General features: G+C 45.5%; 1 protein-coding gene across 3 annotated transcripts in view; it reads right to left on the reverse strand.

The window, feature by feature from the left end:
• Nucleotides 1–17,955, reverse strand: part of SLC37A2 (solute carrier family 37 member 2) — a 497,972-nt gene that overhangs the window by 198,713 nt on the left and 281,304 nt on the right. For all 3 annotated transcript variants that reach the window (XM_069614558.1, XM_069614557.1, XM_069614559.1), the window contains exon 4: nucleotides 10,750–10,828. In XM_069614558.1, the coding sequence (XP_069470659.1) occupies nucleotides 10,750–10,828 (79 nt within the window). The remainder of the gene's footprint in view (nucleotides 1–10,749; nucleotides 10,829–17,955) is intronic.

Here is a 17,955-nt window from a genome sequence, read left to right on the forward strand (position 1 = left end):
TTCTCACTGACAGCCTGCGCTAAGGGAAAAGAGACTAACACCCGAGCCGTGTACCTGACATGTCCCAATACTATGGTCAGACGAGGTCAGGCAATTATCGACAATCACTCATACCTGACTTCCATTACACTTCCCCACACGGATAAAAGGTGGAGCACGAGAGCACACTGAGCGAGGCACAACACACGAGGAAACAGCAGTTCCAAGATGGCAGTTTAATGAGAGAAGAAAGACAGTGAAACAGAAAAGGATCGCAGGGAGGGAAGTACCCCTGACCTTTTCAACAAGGAACCGTTGCTATCATAAGTCCTACATTGAAAAAGACCAGAAAAACAGGCTGAGGAATCATGCATTGGGTGTTGGAGATACCCAGGGCCCTCCCCTGTCAATCAAGGATCAAGCCCGGAGAGAATCACCAGCCACTGTGGTACTGTCCTTGGCTCCAAGAACAAAGCAGCATTAGTGAAATCAACACAGCCGGTGAGTTGGGCAGACTGTGTTGAAGGCAACGTTGCAAGCAGAACATTGTATGGCAAGCGCTGAAACAAACATTGTTAAAAAGCGTGTGATAAGAGACACGAGTGAAGTTAAACTGTTGATGAGTGGTTGAACTTTAAAGGAAGCTACAATACCTTTGACAGAGTGGTCTGGCATCGCGTGGGCGCTCAATCGGAGGTCTCTAAGGTATCCAGCTAAGAAGTTACGAAAGGAGATACATTCGATTTGAGACTGGCAGAGAAAGATCATTTGAAAGTGAACAAATAAATGTTAATCAAAGTGGTTCTGCGATGGGCCAAGCAAACTCCTGCGCACAGTGGAAAGTGTTCTATTTTGATGAAATAGAGAAAGTTTGGATAAATACATGAATCTGGTCCGAACCCAGTAGAGGGAGACCAATTGAAGATAAAATGTTAAAGTGGGTCTGAGCCCGGCAGAGGAGGGCCCGGGATGAACAGTAAATCATCCAAGAAGGTTTTGGGCTAAAGTGGGTCTGAGGCCGGCGCAGGGGTACCCGGGATGAATTGAAAATCACTGAAGAAGTTGTACAGGAGAATCCTGAGGAGAAAGGAACTTTTGCATGTTTGTAGTATCAGGCCCTATGAATTAAGTGACTTTGAATGGCAAAGAGACTTTGGTACAGAAGGCCCCGATACTGAGATTTGAACTGCATCCTCGTACTAGAGAAGCCAGAGACTGTGGTAGCTTGAGTGTGCCATCTTGTCCCGCGCTGAAACATGGGGAAGGGAAGCCACTGGCTTGAATATCCTGACATATAATTTCTTGAACTCTTCTTTTGCATCACATTGTTTCCCACACTATTTGTATTTAGAAGTCAGGATTGCCAAAAGATTTCTTAGTATAGGCCCTTTTATTTTGATAAGAAACCTCTAGGAGTGCGTTATTGTTTGATGGTCGTAGCTTGCACCCATCTTTAGATTTAGGATTAGATAGTCGTGAAGTTCAATAAACACCCTTGAACTCTGATCACTTGTGTGTCTTACTGTTTGTTACCATTCCTTCCTTACACTAACAACCTTCATCCATATGCAGGAAACTTTAGTGGCATGCATGATGTATGTCAATATCATTCAGTCAATCGCCATTTCCATCCTAGTTGGCAATCTTCATTAGACAAATAGAAACATGTTTTCACATCACAGCAAAGGTCAACCAACGCCCATTGGCTAGCCCCCTTAGGAACAGTCTCAGGTTTGGGTTAATGGCACCAAGAGCAATGCCAAACCTCTCACTACTCTATAGAAAAGAAAGCATGGAATCCTGAAGGTGAGTATGGAATCCAGAAGGTGCGCTATCAACTTGTCAATATTTACCCATAAGCCAATGGGTATGTCAAACAAAGCACTACTCGTCAATTCACAAGCCAATGGAAAAACAAGAAAGTTCGAGCAGCAACCCAGTTTTCAGTCTAGGTATCTTCAGTCTTGGATTGGTTGAATGGAAGCAGGAAGACTCATGCTTTCCATTAATCTAAACATCACATGATGCCTCATAAATATACGGTGCAGAGACTAAAGCTGTTCTCCCGGTCAGTTTTTGACTACAATTATTTTGTGATAGGAGGGATTTCAGAAAAGACGGTTCACAAAATGCTCAAACCACCATTACATGAACTCATGGTGAGCAATAATCACATTGCATAATTAATGGTGTTCACATTGTGTCTTTGTGCATTCAGTCCTCACAAATAGTCCTCGTTTCTCCTTTTATCCCCATCCTCAGCTGGGATCAGCATCAATTTGGAAAGGTCATCTCAGGTTACTTCAGGTTAGGAGTTTGCAATATTTGGCTCTATGGATGTTTTGGACTACATCTCTCACCAGCCCTAGTCAGCATAGTCAAATATGGGGGTTCATGGGAGTTGTAGTTCAAACTGTACTGTGAGGCACAGGTTCCAAGGTCTATCCTAGGCCTTCAAAAACCTTGTGGAGAGCGCCCATTTCAATAAATCTCAATAGCAATGCTTAATCCCATCCACAGACTCGCGCCATCATGGTGTCTAAATGGCAATCTCACTGTCCCACAGTACAGCTGTATTGGTTTTGACTACCAGAAATGTCATACTCTGTCGTGGCCTGATGAATAATTGGGGCCTCCATATCGTTTTATAAATCCATAAGCATCTTCTTTATCTAGTTTCTTCACAATCCATGTGACACTGTCCAATACCTGGAAGGAATAGTATTCTATAATGGACAGCACAACACTGTAGAGTAGAAACCCACTCTACACATCTCTCTGCTGAGAGCTATTCTATGCAGTTTTGCCTCTCCTCATTAGTTCATGCGGGTGGGCAGGAATTAAAATAAGGAGGACCATCAAGTCATATAGAGAAATAAGGATCTAATGCAATGGAGGCATGCAGGCATTAAAGGATGTGAGATCCGAGGTTTGCAAAAAGGATGAGATCAAACCATAGAGTGCACTCTAAGGAAATTAGAATGAGCTTATCAAGAAATTCCCTAGAAGGAAAACATCCAGGCTTGAGCATGGGGATAGACAGAGGGTCGAGTAAGACAAACTGTAGGTCACAAACATGCAGGAGTAAAGGGGTAAAAAAAAAGAAAAATTAAAGTCCAGGAAAGTAAATCAATTAATAATTTAGTGCAAAGGAAACCATGTCATCTTCCCTGGATATTAATGAATTTGTATTTACAATTTCCCTTTTTAGCACAGGGAGGAGAGTTGAATACGATAAGGCTATTGATAATCAAAGGCCTGAAGAGTAAAACCCAACCACAAAGCACAGTGAAGCGTAGCCCCACCATAGGCTTGAGGCACACGATGAGTGCTTTACAGTGTTACAATATCGCCCCTATCCATTGTCAACAGCAACTGCAGACAGTGGCCCTCCTTTAGGACTATGCAGATCTGAGAATGAGGCTCAGGGGTCCCTCTGAGCCTGTTGAGCTGCTGTGGGGCTGAACATCAAGACATAATGGCAGCACAAGGGGTTAAAGCTAAACATCAATGAATCGCTAAGATAGGTCACACTTTGACACCTGTGTGGTCCATCCTGTACCTCCAAAATCAAGAGGGGAGGAGTCCATGGCAAAATGCTGTTAACAATTAAGACAAGAAGGACATGCTCTCTGGCAATGACGCCAAATTGGGGAGAACAAATGTATTGAATGTGCAAGAGGTGAGTGTGATGAGGGGCTGTTATAAGAAGAGGGACGAGAAAACATAGCTGATTAACAGAACCTGGTAAGGAAGAGCCAAACCTAAAAAATAGAAACTCTAAATGTAAATGTCAGATAAGAGAAGGCGAGTACAAGGACTGGACTGGAGGGTGCGAGTGCCATGGAAACCTGAAATATGGAAACTTAAAATAATCCTAGAAGGCTGGGGAAATGTCTAAGGGGTGGGTAGCATAAAAAGGCTTAGCCAGGTGAGAGTGGAGGCCTAGAACCACAACTCATCAAATTAGGGCAGGAAGGACGTGCAAGGGGTGTATAACCAAAGATTCCTAGCCAGTCGAACTACAACCCATCAGAACTAGGGTGGGACTGGGAGACGCAATAGCACTACTCCCAGTGAGCCCATAAAATGACTCCCGCTTAATATTTTTTTTATAATAATTGGTTATTTATAACATGCTTGATACCCACAAGTTTCTAAGCGTGCACCTGTGGATTGGACCGGTGTTGCTCCGTGTCGTCTTGTTTCCAAGGTGAACTCGTTGCCCCTGAGCTATCCTCCCAGCCTGTGTTGATCGATGTTAATCCAAGGTTTAATAAGACAGAAGTGCACAACCCCCAGCGGACCAGTGATAACCCTCCTGCCGAACCTCCATGTCTCCGGTCATGCTCCTGTTACCTCAATGGCACTTAATGTGCCCATAGGGCATTGCCTGTGGCCATCCCTGTTCGACACACTGCCCAGGGATGTGCACAACAAACACAGCTGCAGTGTCTAACATGTTTCTGGCTGATCAAAAGTCTTGCTTTCAAATAGCTTTTCAGATTGATTTCTTTCTTCAGTCCAAGGAACAAATGGGCAAGTCTGGGGCTACAAGTGTGGTATGCAGGTCTGCAATAACACCAGCTCTATTTATGGTCAATTGGTGCCACTTTTCCAGATATTTTATACAAACCACTAAAAAGATTTTCATCAGACCAAGTTAAGATCACAAGTGGGAGCAGACTCTAGTTTATGTCATAGGTTTGGTGTAAATTCATCCAGCATAGGAGTTTGCAAAGGAAATGCATCCTATGGGCCCTTACCTTTAACTTTGCCACCTAAAAACTCAACTTCAGAATGTCTTGTGCAGTTTTGTCGAATGGTGCCATTTGTCACAAGTATTTGAAAAGTTCTCCTCCTACCCCCGTGAGTCCAATTTAAACCATAACCTCAGAGTTACAATAGCTGGCCTGAAATAGATATAAAGGTCTCTATTGCCCAGTCTAGATAAGGGGGATGAAATGCGTTCCTGCCTTAAATAGGCAAAGTCTACAAACCTTGGCAATGCCAGCGTCATTACACTCTAATAATACTACATAACACTAAAAATGAATCTTTAAATCAGTCTCTACCTCTGCTTCACAAGACTCATTTTATGAGCAGTACCGAAGTAAGCTATCGAAAGGTTAAATGTAGAGGAAAGGAAATATTATTGTACTTCAAGATCTTAAACGATATACAGTAATCAAACATATTTGGTTCAGACAATAAAGAAAGTGTAGGTCAGTAAGTTTTCCAAAATGATTGAAATGTGTTTTTTAAAGTTTTAATATTAGTGGTTTAGTTTCCATATACATAGAAGCTTTGAATTTATGGTTTTAAAAAGAGTATTTTCTTAAATGTCTGATTTACATAAAGTAATAGTTAAGTCCTCCCATTAGCTACCATAGCTACAAATGCAGACAGAGCACATCAATGGTTCCAAGTTAGTGGTTACCCTTCCCTGCAAGATAAAACTATAAAATCGCTCAGTTTGCTGGGGTCCATTGCTCTGGGAACCTTATGTAGAGGTTTCTGGCAAATGATGTCCCTCCTGGGCATTGGTTGCAGGCGGAATTGGAGCCCCTGAGCTAAGGGCAGTGTTGTTCAGTACAATTCCTGCAGCCAGCCTTGGTTTCTCCCACTTCATCTGAGGCTTAGATGTCTGCTAAGCCCATCAGAGGCCCCTTCCTTGTTTGGAATTTGGGGGTTACCCAGGTTCAGATCCTCCTTGGTTCTGCTCTCAATGAGCCCTCCTGGTGTGAGTTCAGAAGAAGTCCTCCTTTCCAGGATACTTAATGATACTTCAACGCATGCCAATTTCTCCGCTCAGCTTGGTTTAAAGACCTTTAAGATCTGTTTTAGAATGAGCCTCTTTGCATTAGATTCACAAATTGCCACATTGCTTCAGAGTCACAATAAGAATATTCTGTTCTGTTCCTTGGTGTGTCCCTTCCACTAGAATCCAGCCTACATGCCCTGGTTAATATAGGACTGTAAATGTCTCGATCTCTCTCTCTGTCCCCCACCAGAATCTTGGCAGCCAGATAGTCTCTTGATATTTCCTGGATCATTAGGTTGTGGCCATGCCAGTCTTTAGGCACAGGCAGTCAAGGCTTTCAACTTTACTAGCACTCGTGTCCTGGGTGCCCCCAGCTCTGGTGCCAGTGGTCTCGCTGCCTACCTCTATGCACCTGTTCCAACCCATGGCCCCCTTTGGCTTGGCCCCTGCTGGAACTCTATTCTGGACATCCGTCAACTACCCCAGCAGTCGTCTTCCTCCACTAACATAGTCCTCCCCTTCTTGCGTGCACTCCTTTAACTATCACTTACTTCAAGTCCTCTGTCCCTTCTCCAGCGATTACTGGCCAGCCTGGATGGTGGTCATATGCCCCTCCCCGCTGTCCTGCTGCTTCATGTGCCGATACTTTAAAAGGAGGGGTCACCACTGTTCCCTATGGCCACTGTCAAAGCTGCTCCCTCTCCCTAAACTGCTGCCCAAACTTTGATGAGTTTTCGCTGCCGCGAGATACAGACGAGGTTCAGATTGCAGGCTAGAATGGTGTACATTACCTCTCCCCAATACCATTCACTATAGTCTGGTGTGAGAGGCATCATTTAATCTGAAAGTCCCTCTTGCTCATAGTGCTCGGGGGTATCCGAGATACCCCAGTTACGTGGTTCAGACAGACTGGCGAGGGAGGAAGATGCTCTATATCCCTTCTCCGCAGTCAGCATCATAAAGCGGGTGGCTTTTTCCAGCTCCCAAGTCCCTCTCATCCAATTTCCTAGCCTCACCGCTGGTAAAATGGTCACACATGGTTGACCAAAAAAACATGCACAACTTGGGTCACCTGCTCACACATGGCACAACGTGAGCCCTTAGCCAATACTTTACTATAGTCCATCATCACACAGAAAAGTGACACTGACCATCAGAAGCTTGCTTAATCTACCTGCTTTGCAGGAAAACGCAGTTTGAAACAACCACACTGCTGTTCGCTTCCCTTCTGCTGCAGCCGATGAGCACCTCGCTGTGGGGATTCCTCCGACTCCCTTTCAGCGAAGTGCAAGTCACACATGTCATATCCGGCTTTTTCACAGCCTCCAATTGTACATTCCGGAAGCTAGATTAGAGACGTTTAAAGTCTAGATTCATAACTAAATCTCGAACACAGGGGTTTAATTTTATATTATAGATTTTTCAGGACTAATTTCAAAGCACTGACCTTAGGGTGGCTTAAGCAAGTAACCTCCGTCAAAAGCAAAAAGGATGGTTCTCATATTTACTGCCCTTAGATGAGCACACCACACCAAGTCGACGGTCCGACTGCCTTTCCCACACCACTTAGAGTGGTACTAATCAGCATGGAATTAAATACAATATGCATATATTTTCATCTCGTATATCCCAATTTCTAGCCTTTGAAAAGAGTGGGTGCATTTAGTAAATAAATGACTTCAAACCAGGGTAACCAGTAGTATCTAAAAGCTATGTGGTAGCCCACTGCTTTAAAAATTCAATTATACAAAAGTCAGCTGATCTAGTACAAGGCAGTACACCATGTCTTTTCTTATGCCGTGTACCCATGAATTGATTTTGGCAGACAATGTGCCAATGAAAGGGAGTTGAAATAATTGTGGGTGTGGTTATGGCCAAGTGCAATGGAATCAGTTTCACAGGTCACTCAGGGTGTGCTGGAGGTCTCAAGCCTGCGGCTACTCACACTTCGAAAGGTTGAATCAATCCTTTCGAGGTGGAAAATAGAGTACCTTTAAATTCGGTAATAACAGCTATTACAGCACTTAGAACCAGGAGGAATATGGCATGAAGCACTACATGAAAACCCAGTTTACTGATTGTGGACACCTCAAGGGAAATCATGCTAACAAATGCCAAACTGAAAATTTGATTTACCTTAATTGCAGAGTATGAGCTAGATCTCAATTATGTTGCCCTTTCAAATTAATGGTCTTCTAAACTTCGGCTCAGGTGACATTTGTTTAAGCTCATTCTTGCCAACATTAGAATTTGCTTTGCCCTCATTAGAATGGTTTGAAGTGAGAATACCAGACTCTAACCTGGTCCCTCTGCCACAGTTTCATTACCAGTTAAAAGAAACATATTTGCCTAAACTTGTTTCTCAGTCCATCAACGCTTCTAAATGTTGTACGTTTGCAAGAAACAACTGCTTTTAGGATTAGGGGTGCTCAAAGGGTTACACTCAAGCGTCTACATTCGTCCGAGAACTACTAAAACTCAGAATGGAGATTTCCTCTTCTATGGTGCCCATATTTTGGTCTTACGTACATCGGATCTATTTGCAAATTCTTCTTCGGTTGTTAATGGGATCATGTATAAAAAACAAACAGGTGTCCATGTGTACTTGGTCACCCCTGTTCCAGCTCTGACTTTTTCCCCATGGTATTTGTATCCATGCTCTATTGGTTAATCATGGTTATTACGTCCATGGTCTGTCCATGAAACGGTGATCTACAGACCAACAACTTTCGACCGTCTTTGGTATTATGGATAAACAAAGTTGTTGATGTGTATATTGGTCATGACTTTTCAATCTGTCCCAATAATGTTTGGCCATGTAACAAGGGTATGGAAAGACAAGCAACCAGAGCAGCCCACAGTCAGTTTGATTCTCCTCAATATCATCTGACCAGGGTTTGGGTATGGACATGCATCTTAGATTTTGGTAATGCCTTTATTTCATGTATAATTAATTAAGAGTAGAGGGGTGTTCATCTGTGGATGGAGAATGTGTACTTCTATTAAAGCAAAATACTAGTTGAGTGGAGAGGGGAGAGTAAGATTGGTATGGAGAGAGGAGATTAGTAGTGTGAAGTAGAGAAAGAGTAGCAGGGACCAAGATAGGAGGGTTGAGGTAGATAGTACATGAAGACACATTGGAGGTATAGAGGAGGAAATGTCCAGAGGAAAGTGGAGAGAGTGTGGGTGGACAAGGAGAGGAGAGTAGGAGGAAGAAAGGAGAGCGACAGACACATAGGGAGAGGGACATCAGAGTGTGGAAGGATAAGACCAAGTGGGGCCCAAGTGTCCGGAAGGCACAACCCCATCCATTATATCACATTGGGGATCCGGCATTGTTCCCACTGGGAGATTTAGATGGATAAGGTGGTTGTTCTTAGTTTAGGCCATCGCTGTCGGATCGTTTCGTAGATAATAGGGATTACTGCTCATTAGTGACCAGCCTGGGGTTGCGGAACACCTGGGCTAGGGTGGGAATGTCTTGTACTAGGATAGAGAGCTAGGGACGGCCCTTAGGAAGCCCCTTGATTATTTTGAGAATAGAAACACTTGAATTGTCTTCAAAAGTTGGTGTGTTCTTGAAGCCATCTGAGACAGGGGTCACATGTAAAGTGCAGATATTAGTTCAATATGAGTTATGAATCACATGGTGTTCAAAGAATGGAGGGTTATCTGCCTTTCAAAATGGTTTACAATTATGGAAATATTTTAGGTAGATTAATCTGGTCTTTGTAGTGGATTTTATGGTGAAAACGAAGAAGAACTTTTTTTCAAGTGATTATGAAATCACCAATGAAATGAACAGATTTGATGAAAGGGAAATTATAAACATACATTTCTAGCTTATTTTGCAAATATAGCAATGTACAAAAGATGATTTTACATTAATGCTATGGATATTAAAAAAAAATGGAACAATACTGAGATACATGTCATCATTTGTGTCTTTATACTGCACCAGAGCCCAGTGTGTTCACTATGGGATGAATTTATTTTAGTGTGGATATGATGTTGAAGCTGAGAAGGTCTCTTTCCATCTAGCCGAACCTTGATTTATAGTCCAAGATGCACACTCTGATGAGGCCTGTGTTTATGTTTGATGTACAAGAAGTTTGGATTCTGATGAAGACATTGGGCCTCATTTGTTTGGTGGTATCCCGCCAGTAAATCCGGGGGCATACCACTGAACGTTATTACTGTTACCGGCACTTGGTCTGCTGATAATACCGGTATATTACAAGTGCCAGTAAGGGTGGGTATTTGTCCATTCCATGGAGTCCCGCGGGACTCCAAGTAGGTAATATTGGCATTTGTTGGTGGTGGGGTACCGGAATTACAGTGAGCTCGGAGCTGCAGGTAATTCTGGCCACCCCACCAACAAACTTGTCGTTTGGTGATATGGGAAAAGTGCACTAACAGAATTACTAATCAAACTTGTTGACACAGTGCACTCCTTATAATAAACTCATTGGACTTTTACACAAAGTGACTGAAATTTAAACTAAAGAGGAAATGTATTTCTAGGTGCGGGGGAGAAAACCACAACTTTGGCATATAGGTTGTATAACGGACAGAGGAGCCATTTGCCACTTCACCCAAAAAAAGTTTGCCTCGGATTTAGGCCATAGACAGTGTGCAGGGGACTGGAGTTCCCCCAACATGGAACCTTCTTGTTATTCCAGTAAAGGAATTACTGCCACTTGTATTAGGCCAATTGTGTTGACCCGGTCTATAAGAATCTGCCAGCTTCTTCCCACGTCTTGGATGATCGCATGTAAATGTCCAGTGCTATACAACCACCTAAAACTAAGCTTGCTACTAAAATCGAAGGATCCATAAAATACCATACAAAAAAGGCTTTCCACAAGTGACAAAAATAAAACAATGGCAAATTCTTTAATTGTAATAAAATCCACAAAGCCAAACAGTTCGGAGGCAATGAGCCATTTAAGGAATTAGCGAGCAAATGATGATCGACTCGACTTTTCACATTTGAAAGCACTTACCTGACGAACATGCCAATAGCATAGGCAACAAGGAATGCATTATCCAGGGCACCAAAGAGTTCCTTGTAGTTAGAATTTTCTGAAAAAGCCAACAGAAAGAAAAATATTACAAACATGTTCACAAATCGTCAAGCTCCACTTCCATTACCACTTGGTTTCTAACCTAAAGAACATCAAAACATTGCAAAATGACATTTAAATTAGAATGGTTCATATTTGATTAAATAATGCTGTGTACCTAATTGGCATATGAAGAAATATATTTTATTTGCTAGAACATCATGCTATACTAAGACGAGTGGACATGTCTGAAGTTTAATTATAATTATTTAAATGTCAAGCACTACGTGCTACTTTAGCAAATGCATTCAAGTAAGAAACTTGGTTTTCTACTCTGCAACTGTAAGACCACCTACTAATGCATGGTTAAATCGTTTTTCATGCAGCTGAATTCCAGACAAACTCAAAAGCTTATTTTCAGCATTTCACAGGTAACCTGGTACACTTATTATTTCCAGGATACTGGGACGTATGAACAATTAGAAAGCGCTCAGTCCCTGAACATCAGATCAGTTGCTCATTAAGAATTTACAGGGTCTGCAGTAGCGACTCTGTAGTTATGGTTAAATTTGCTTTTCCCTGGGGGGCGCTGTTGAGCAGCCGACAAAATGGCTGCCTAGCTTTTCGGCTCCGAGCACTACCGCTCTTCATCCCCCGACATCTGCATTCAGCTACTTCACCCCGCCTTCATACCCCTCCCCCTGCGTTGCTGATATCCAGGGCTACCTTTGTGTGAAATTTGGCCCCGAATTGGACATCTAAGCCCAACATAGGGCCGGCCTGCACTGCCTCTGTACTGGGCTAGGCCCTGTGACTGCGGAGGCGCGCGGCGGGCCCTGTGTGGCGCTTGCTGCTGTCTGTGCCCCTGCAGATCCGGAACTTGTGCCACCTACCTGACTGGTCACCTTGTTGTCCTTGCCGGGCCTGACCGCCTGGGGACCCGGACCGAGCGCGGTGCGCACGGTCCGCCTGCGGGACCTGAGCCACTACGAGGGGGCTGAACCTCCATGAGGTGTCGGCGCTAGGATCCCGGGACTGCCAGAGGCCTGTGACTGCTCTGGGCCCGCGCGCCGCGCGACCGCTGAGGCAGCCCTGCAGCGCGGCACCTTGCCCCTCCTCTCTCTGTGCCTGACAGATGGAGAGCCCCCTGTGACCTTGCTGGTGCTGCATTTTCGGGGCTGTACGTGCCAGCCTGCCGGAGATCCAGTCAGTTGTGACCTGAATCACGGGCCTCGCTGCAGGTGAGGAGCTGGAGGGGCTGCTGCACACTGATTTCCTCCGCTGTCCGTTAAAGCCAAATGTGATTATCTCGAATCCAGATCACAGAGAAATTATATACGTATTATCGGAGTCCCGGAAAACGCGCTGAAGGGCCAGCTTGAACTGGCAGTCGAGAATCTTCGGAAAGATCTACTGGGCAACCCAAAAATGTCCCCCTTCTTCACCATTGAAAGAGCTCATAGGGCGCTGTCTCCGCGCCCCAAACCAGGGGGCTTCCCGAAGCCCATCATTGCGAAAATCCTAAGCTTTAAAGACCGCAACCAGATTCTCCGCCTTGCACGTGAAAAGGGAGAGCTTAGAATGGAATCACAAGTGATCAGAATTTTTCCTGACTTTTCAACCAGAGTGCAGCAGGTGCGTCGCCCATTCCTTGGAGTTAAAAAAAACTGCTTAGAGAGAGGAATATTCCGTATGCCATATAATTCCCTGCGCGCCTGAAGTTCACATTCAACAACAAACTATTTCTTTACGGTGCCATCGGAAGCAGTGAAATTCATAGAAGCACATGTTCCCCTACATCCTCCCGCTGATGACCTCATGGACAATGACTGAGCTTCGAACATGGCCTGTATTCTTTAAATGTCCTATTCATATGTGAATCAAGAATCTCACCGGACATTGACCTTACCTACAGTTAACCCTGTTGCCTTACCCTGTTACACAGCTCTGGCTGCACACATGTCACCTAGTACCTTGGGGATACACACCACTGAGCTAATGCAATACTGCATTGTTTAATTTGATTACATTTATTGTTTATTAGAGTTCAAACTGCAACGCTCTAATGTTTCATATGCAGACCCCTATCTCCCATTTAGAGATGCAGGGGCAGGCACTATACGACCTCTAAAACTGCTTGTTTTGTAACAGAACCATTTGAGTTCCAAGCGTGCTAGTGCACGGAAATGGCACACCCCACTGTGATTGCACTGTTCTTAGATACACCTTTGTTTTGGGTTAGCCCCATTTGGGCTGTTGTACAGGTTGGGCCAAGTTGGGGGAAGGCTCAGCACAAGCATTGAAAGGGCACAAGTGCACTTTCAACTCCAACTTTTGGAGCTCACATAATCGCTGGATCTAGGATGTTCATTAGACAGGTATTATGGGATTAGATGATAATCACTGACATGCCTACCGTCATAATGTCCTGGAACATCCGGGGATTGAGCAATCATACCAAGGCACGTAAGATCATGGCCTATGCTAACAGGCATGGCTGTAAAATACAATTTCTACAGGAAACGCATTCCAATGCTCGTATGCCACGGACCATGGTTCCGTTGTGGGGCCCCGATAGGTACTTCACTTCCTACTCAACCCAATCCAGGGGTGTCCTCACGATGGCCCATAAATCTATTAAATTTGTATTACACAAAAGCTACATAGACCCCGAAGGACGCTATATCATACTACACGGCACACTGGTCAACAAGGAGTATCTGCTTGTTAACACCTACTGCCCTAACGTAGACTCTCCCGAGTTTGACACTGTAGCCACCATACTACTAGGCTACGTAGGAATCCAGGTTATATGGGGAGGGGACATGAATCTTATTCTAGACACTGTTCTGGACAGAACTGGGACTGCTGCCCGATCCCTGTCTGGTGCTGCACGCAGGTTACATGGCCACATTAGGACGCTTAACATCTGTGATGTCTGGAGGATGCTATACCCACAACGGCGGGAATATACTTATTACTCGTCGGTGCATGATAGCTCATCCAGGATATACCGGTTCTTGGTGTCTAGTGAAATCATGGGCAGGGTGGAGGAGTCCCGGATCTTACCTCGCACATTGTCAGACCACGCCCCAATTACACCATCTGTGGAGCTGGGAACACCTGTCCCGACATGCAGTACCTGGTGCTTTAAATCCAAAGCCCTCAAGGATATTATGTTCAAGGCTGAAATACTGGCTGACATTGAGTCTTTCTTTGAGCACAACTCCCTCCAGGCCACGTCTGCTGGAGTTAGGTGGGACACCTTCAAAGTGTATATTAGGGGGATGTATATCTCCAGGGAGGCTGGAGTTCTGAAAGCAATTAGAGCCGCCCTCGGTCGCTCCGAAGCCAAACTGAGGCAACTGGAGTTGCATTACTCCACTGGTGCTGACCCTGCTATACTCGCCCAAATCAGCGAAGAACTCCAGACATACAATTCACTTGCTACCAATGAAGTCCAATACTTTAGCCGCCCGCAGACCGCCCGTAAATATGGTGAGGGGGATAGACCAGGGAAAACACTAGCAACACTTGTAAGAGGGAAACCTGGCCAGGCCCAGATTACCTCCATCAAAGACGAGCAAGGTAACGCACAGTGGGCGGACCAACAAATCTTAGACATATTCACCGAGTTTTACAGGTCCCTTTACTCCCAGCCTGCTGAACACACAGAACACCACATGCAAGAGCTTCTTGACCAGAACCCCACCACATGTATTTCCCCCCTCACCCAGGACCAACTTGACTCCCCAATCACACTAGATGAGATAGTTACGGCCATCTCACACCTGCCTAAAGGTAAAGCGCCGGCCCTGATGGGCTCACCACAGAATTCTATCAACAACACATCGCCATACTAGCCCCCAGGTTGCTCGAGGTTTGGGACAAATCACTTTCCGTGTTTTCATTCTTCCCCCCCTCCTTGCGTGAAGCTGTCATCACGGTACTGCTCAAGCCTGGTACGCCCGACGATGAGTGTGGGTCATATAGACCCCTCTTTCTCTCTCATGAACAATGATACCAAAATCTTTGCAAAAATTATAGCTAATCGCTTTCTGCCCATCATGACATACCTGGTTCATGAGGACCAGGCAGGCTTCGTCCCTGGGAGGTCCACCTCCCATAATATTAGGAGAATGTTTAATGTAATGTCCCGTATTGACCAGGATGCGCAGGCTGTGGCGGTTACGCTGGATGCTCAGAAGGCCTTCAATATGGTCTCGTGGAGATACATGTGGCTGGTGCTGGAGGTAATGGGCGTCGGCCCAAACATGATTGGGTACATTAAACTCTTATACACTTCCCCCTGTGGCGCGAGTACGAGCAAATTCATTGACATCTAACCTGTTCACACTTTTCAGGGGTACCCGACAGGGTTGCCCCTTTTCCCCGATCCTTTTTGCCCTAGTAATAGAGCCAATGGCAGATTATGCCTGTGCGCGCCATGCCTGCAAGGGAAGAAAGATAACCCCGAAATGATATCCTTATATGCGGATGACGTACTGTTATACATCAGAGATCCCACTGCCCATCTTGACCCCGTACTGAGAGACATCACTCTCATTGGCACCCACTCCGGGTTTACAATTACTCAAAGTCTGAGATGTTCCCGCTCACTAGATCTACTCAACAACCCACCACCGAATACCCTCTCCACTGGTCCTCGGATGGTGTCAGGTATTTGGTTGTTTAGATATCCCTAACCAAACCCACCTTGCTTGCCGATAATTACCTGGCGGTAGCACAAACAGTCGAGACAAATCTCACGGTGGCGTACTCTCCCATTATCTATGGCTGGTCGCTCTCCCGCATTAAAATGATTCTACTTCCCAAGCTCCTTTACACTTTTAGTAACAAACCCGTATGGCCTGGGAGGGAATACTTTGCCAAACTACACACACTATGTGCACAGTTCCTATGGCACTCTGGCGCGGTGCGCAAGAAGTGGACCGACATGGTGCTTCCATACAAACAAGGGGGATTCACGGCTCCTGATCTGGCACTCTATTGGACTGTGGCCCAGGCCCAACACGCCTCTCACTGGTACCCTGGCTCTCCAGCGCGTCTGCACGTTAAATTGAAGAGGCTGGCAGCTGCTGGCGTCAACATAATGTCCCAGCATTACACACCTGACTCTCCTATTGATCCAATCAACACGACCCTCCGTGCCTGGACCCTTTTGCTGCACCCGACAACCGAGTCCTATCCATACTAAAAATGTCTCCCTGTGTGGGCCTTCCCCAGTCTGGAACCTACGCATGACACCGCTCTGGTCCGACACTGGGGGGCCTTGGGATACCAGGCACTGTCTGACTTCTACACAGATGGCAGGTTCATTGACCCCCAGACATGGAAACCAGGGCACACCGGATCCACCTTGGAGACCCTCCAATATTATAGACTCCGGGATGCATTCCGCAGCAAATGGTCCTCCTTTCCAGACGAGCCCCCAGATGATCTGGTGATCGCATACATTGCCAACTCGGGCGGCACCCGTGGCGTCGTCTCCTCACTGTACAAGATTCTACAGGACACTGTCCCGACTCAGACTCTCAAGGCATGCAATGAATGGCAGCGCAATTGGGCCTGAAAATATCTGACCATATTTGGGAGAAAAAGTGCCTACACACTCAAAAGGTCTCCCTCAACTCCCGCTACTGCGCCATGTAGTATAAGCTTCTAAACAGGCTTTATTATACCCCACATAGAACTTGGAGGTTCACCCACACCACTGTGCACCCCTGCCCCCGCTGCAGGGCGGATGAAGCGGATCACTTACATATGTTCTGGACCTGTAACAAACTGCTTGAATTTTGGGAAAGCATCTTGGAAAGACTTACTGCAATTACTGATACTGCAATTGATCCTGACCCTCTAGTGGTCCTGTTTGGAGCATGGAGAACAGATGACACCAGACGTATGGCTACATTTCTGAACATAGGTTGTATGATAGCTAAAAAGTGTATACTCCAGAGTTGGAAAAGCTCCTCCCCCCGGTCTTTCAGAAATGGCTGCACTTGCTCACTTGGTCTCGAAACTGTGGAGGAATACCTGACCATGCTCCCCGCCCATTCTCGCCTCAAGAACATCTGGGTCGAATTCAACACTTATCTTAACAATCAAGATGAAAGTACACCCCGGTCTGACTTGTCCCCTGCCCCATCAGGAACTACTCCTACATCATGAACTCCTATACCCTTTCCTCTTAAGTGATGATATGGTGACATTGTTGTGATTACTGTATTGTGCTCAATGTGTTGCTCCAGAGTATACCTGCTATATACATTCTGTGCCTTAATGTATGTGCCTACTGTGAACCTCTGCCGTCAAAAATAAAAGGTAAAAAAAAAAAAAAAATAAGTGCTTTTCCCTAGGAAGAGCAATTTTGGGCCAGTTTATAAGTCTGACAGTTCCATGAATCTGCACAAAACTTTGCACAAAAAAATATATAAATATAGACCTGACTGAATTTGTTTGTAAACTTTCGTGCGGTTTCCTCAACAGGGGGCAAAGTTGTAGGGGGGACCCAAAATCTTTTGAAATCCAGCTAGGCTTGAATGGACAAAAATGATTTGGTCGCGGCTACAGCCCAAACCGCGGGACGGATTTGCACCAAACTTGCATAAGCAGCAGTGGCCTGGTCCCGACAGTGTGCTTTTGCGAATTTGGTGTGTGGGAGATTTGTATAAAAAGCCCCAAAAAGTAGGTAAAACAAATTATTGGTGTCTCGGTCTGGTCCGCGGAATCACTTCGTGATCTCGGTGTCCGCAGCAGGGGCGGCTAGTCCACAATGGGCGGCACTGCGGCAACCCACCTCCCAGTTACCAATAATGGATGAGTCAGCAGGCAACTTAAAACAGATAGAGCAGTGTGTAGAAGCGCCCTCTCCCACTGCAGGAATTGGCTCGGGCATACAGCTCTCCCGGCCTGGCATGACTCACTGAGAATGCTGGATGGGTCATTGCAGCGAGAGGGGGCGATTCTGTACACCCATCCCTCTTGAAACTTTATTGGAAGCCACAGGCCGTACATTTTTAAGAGCCCCAACATGTGCAATATTTGCATGTCCGGAACGCTGACACTCGTCACCACAACGCTTCCTTGTGAGGTGTTCCTGGCAGGATACTGGAGGCAGAGCAGCGG

The sequence above is a fragment of the Ambystoma mexicanum genome, chromosome 9 (assembly GCF_040938575.1).
Source record: "Ambystoma mexicanum isolate Mex_15411 chromosome 9, UKY_AmexF1_1, whole genome shotgun sequence".
In the NCBI taxonomy this organism is placed as follows: domain Eukaryota; kingdom Metazoa; phylum Chordata; class Amphibia; order Caudata; family Ambystomatidae; genus Ambystoma; species Ambystoma mexicanum.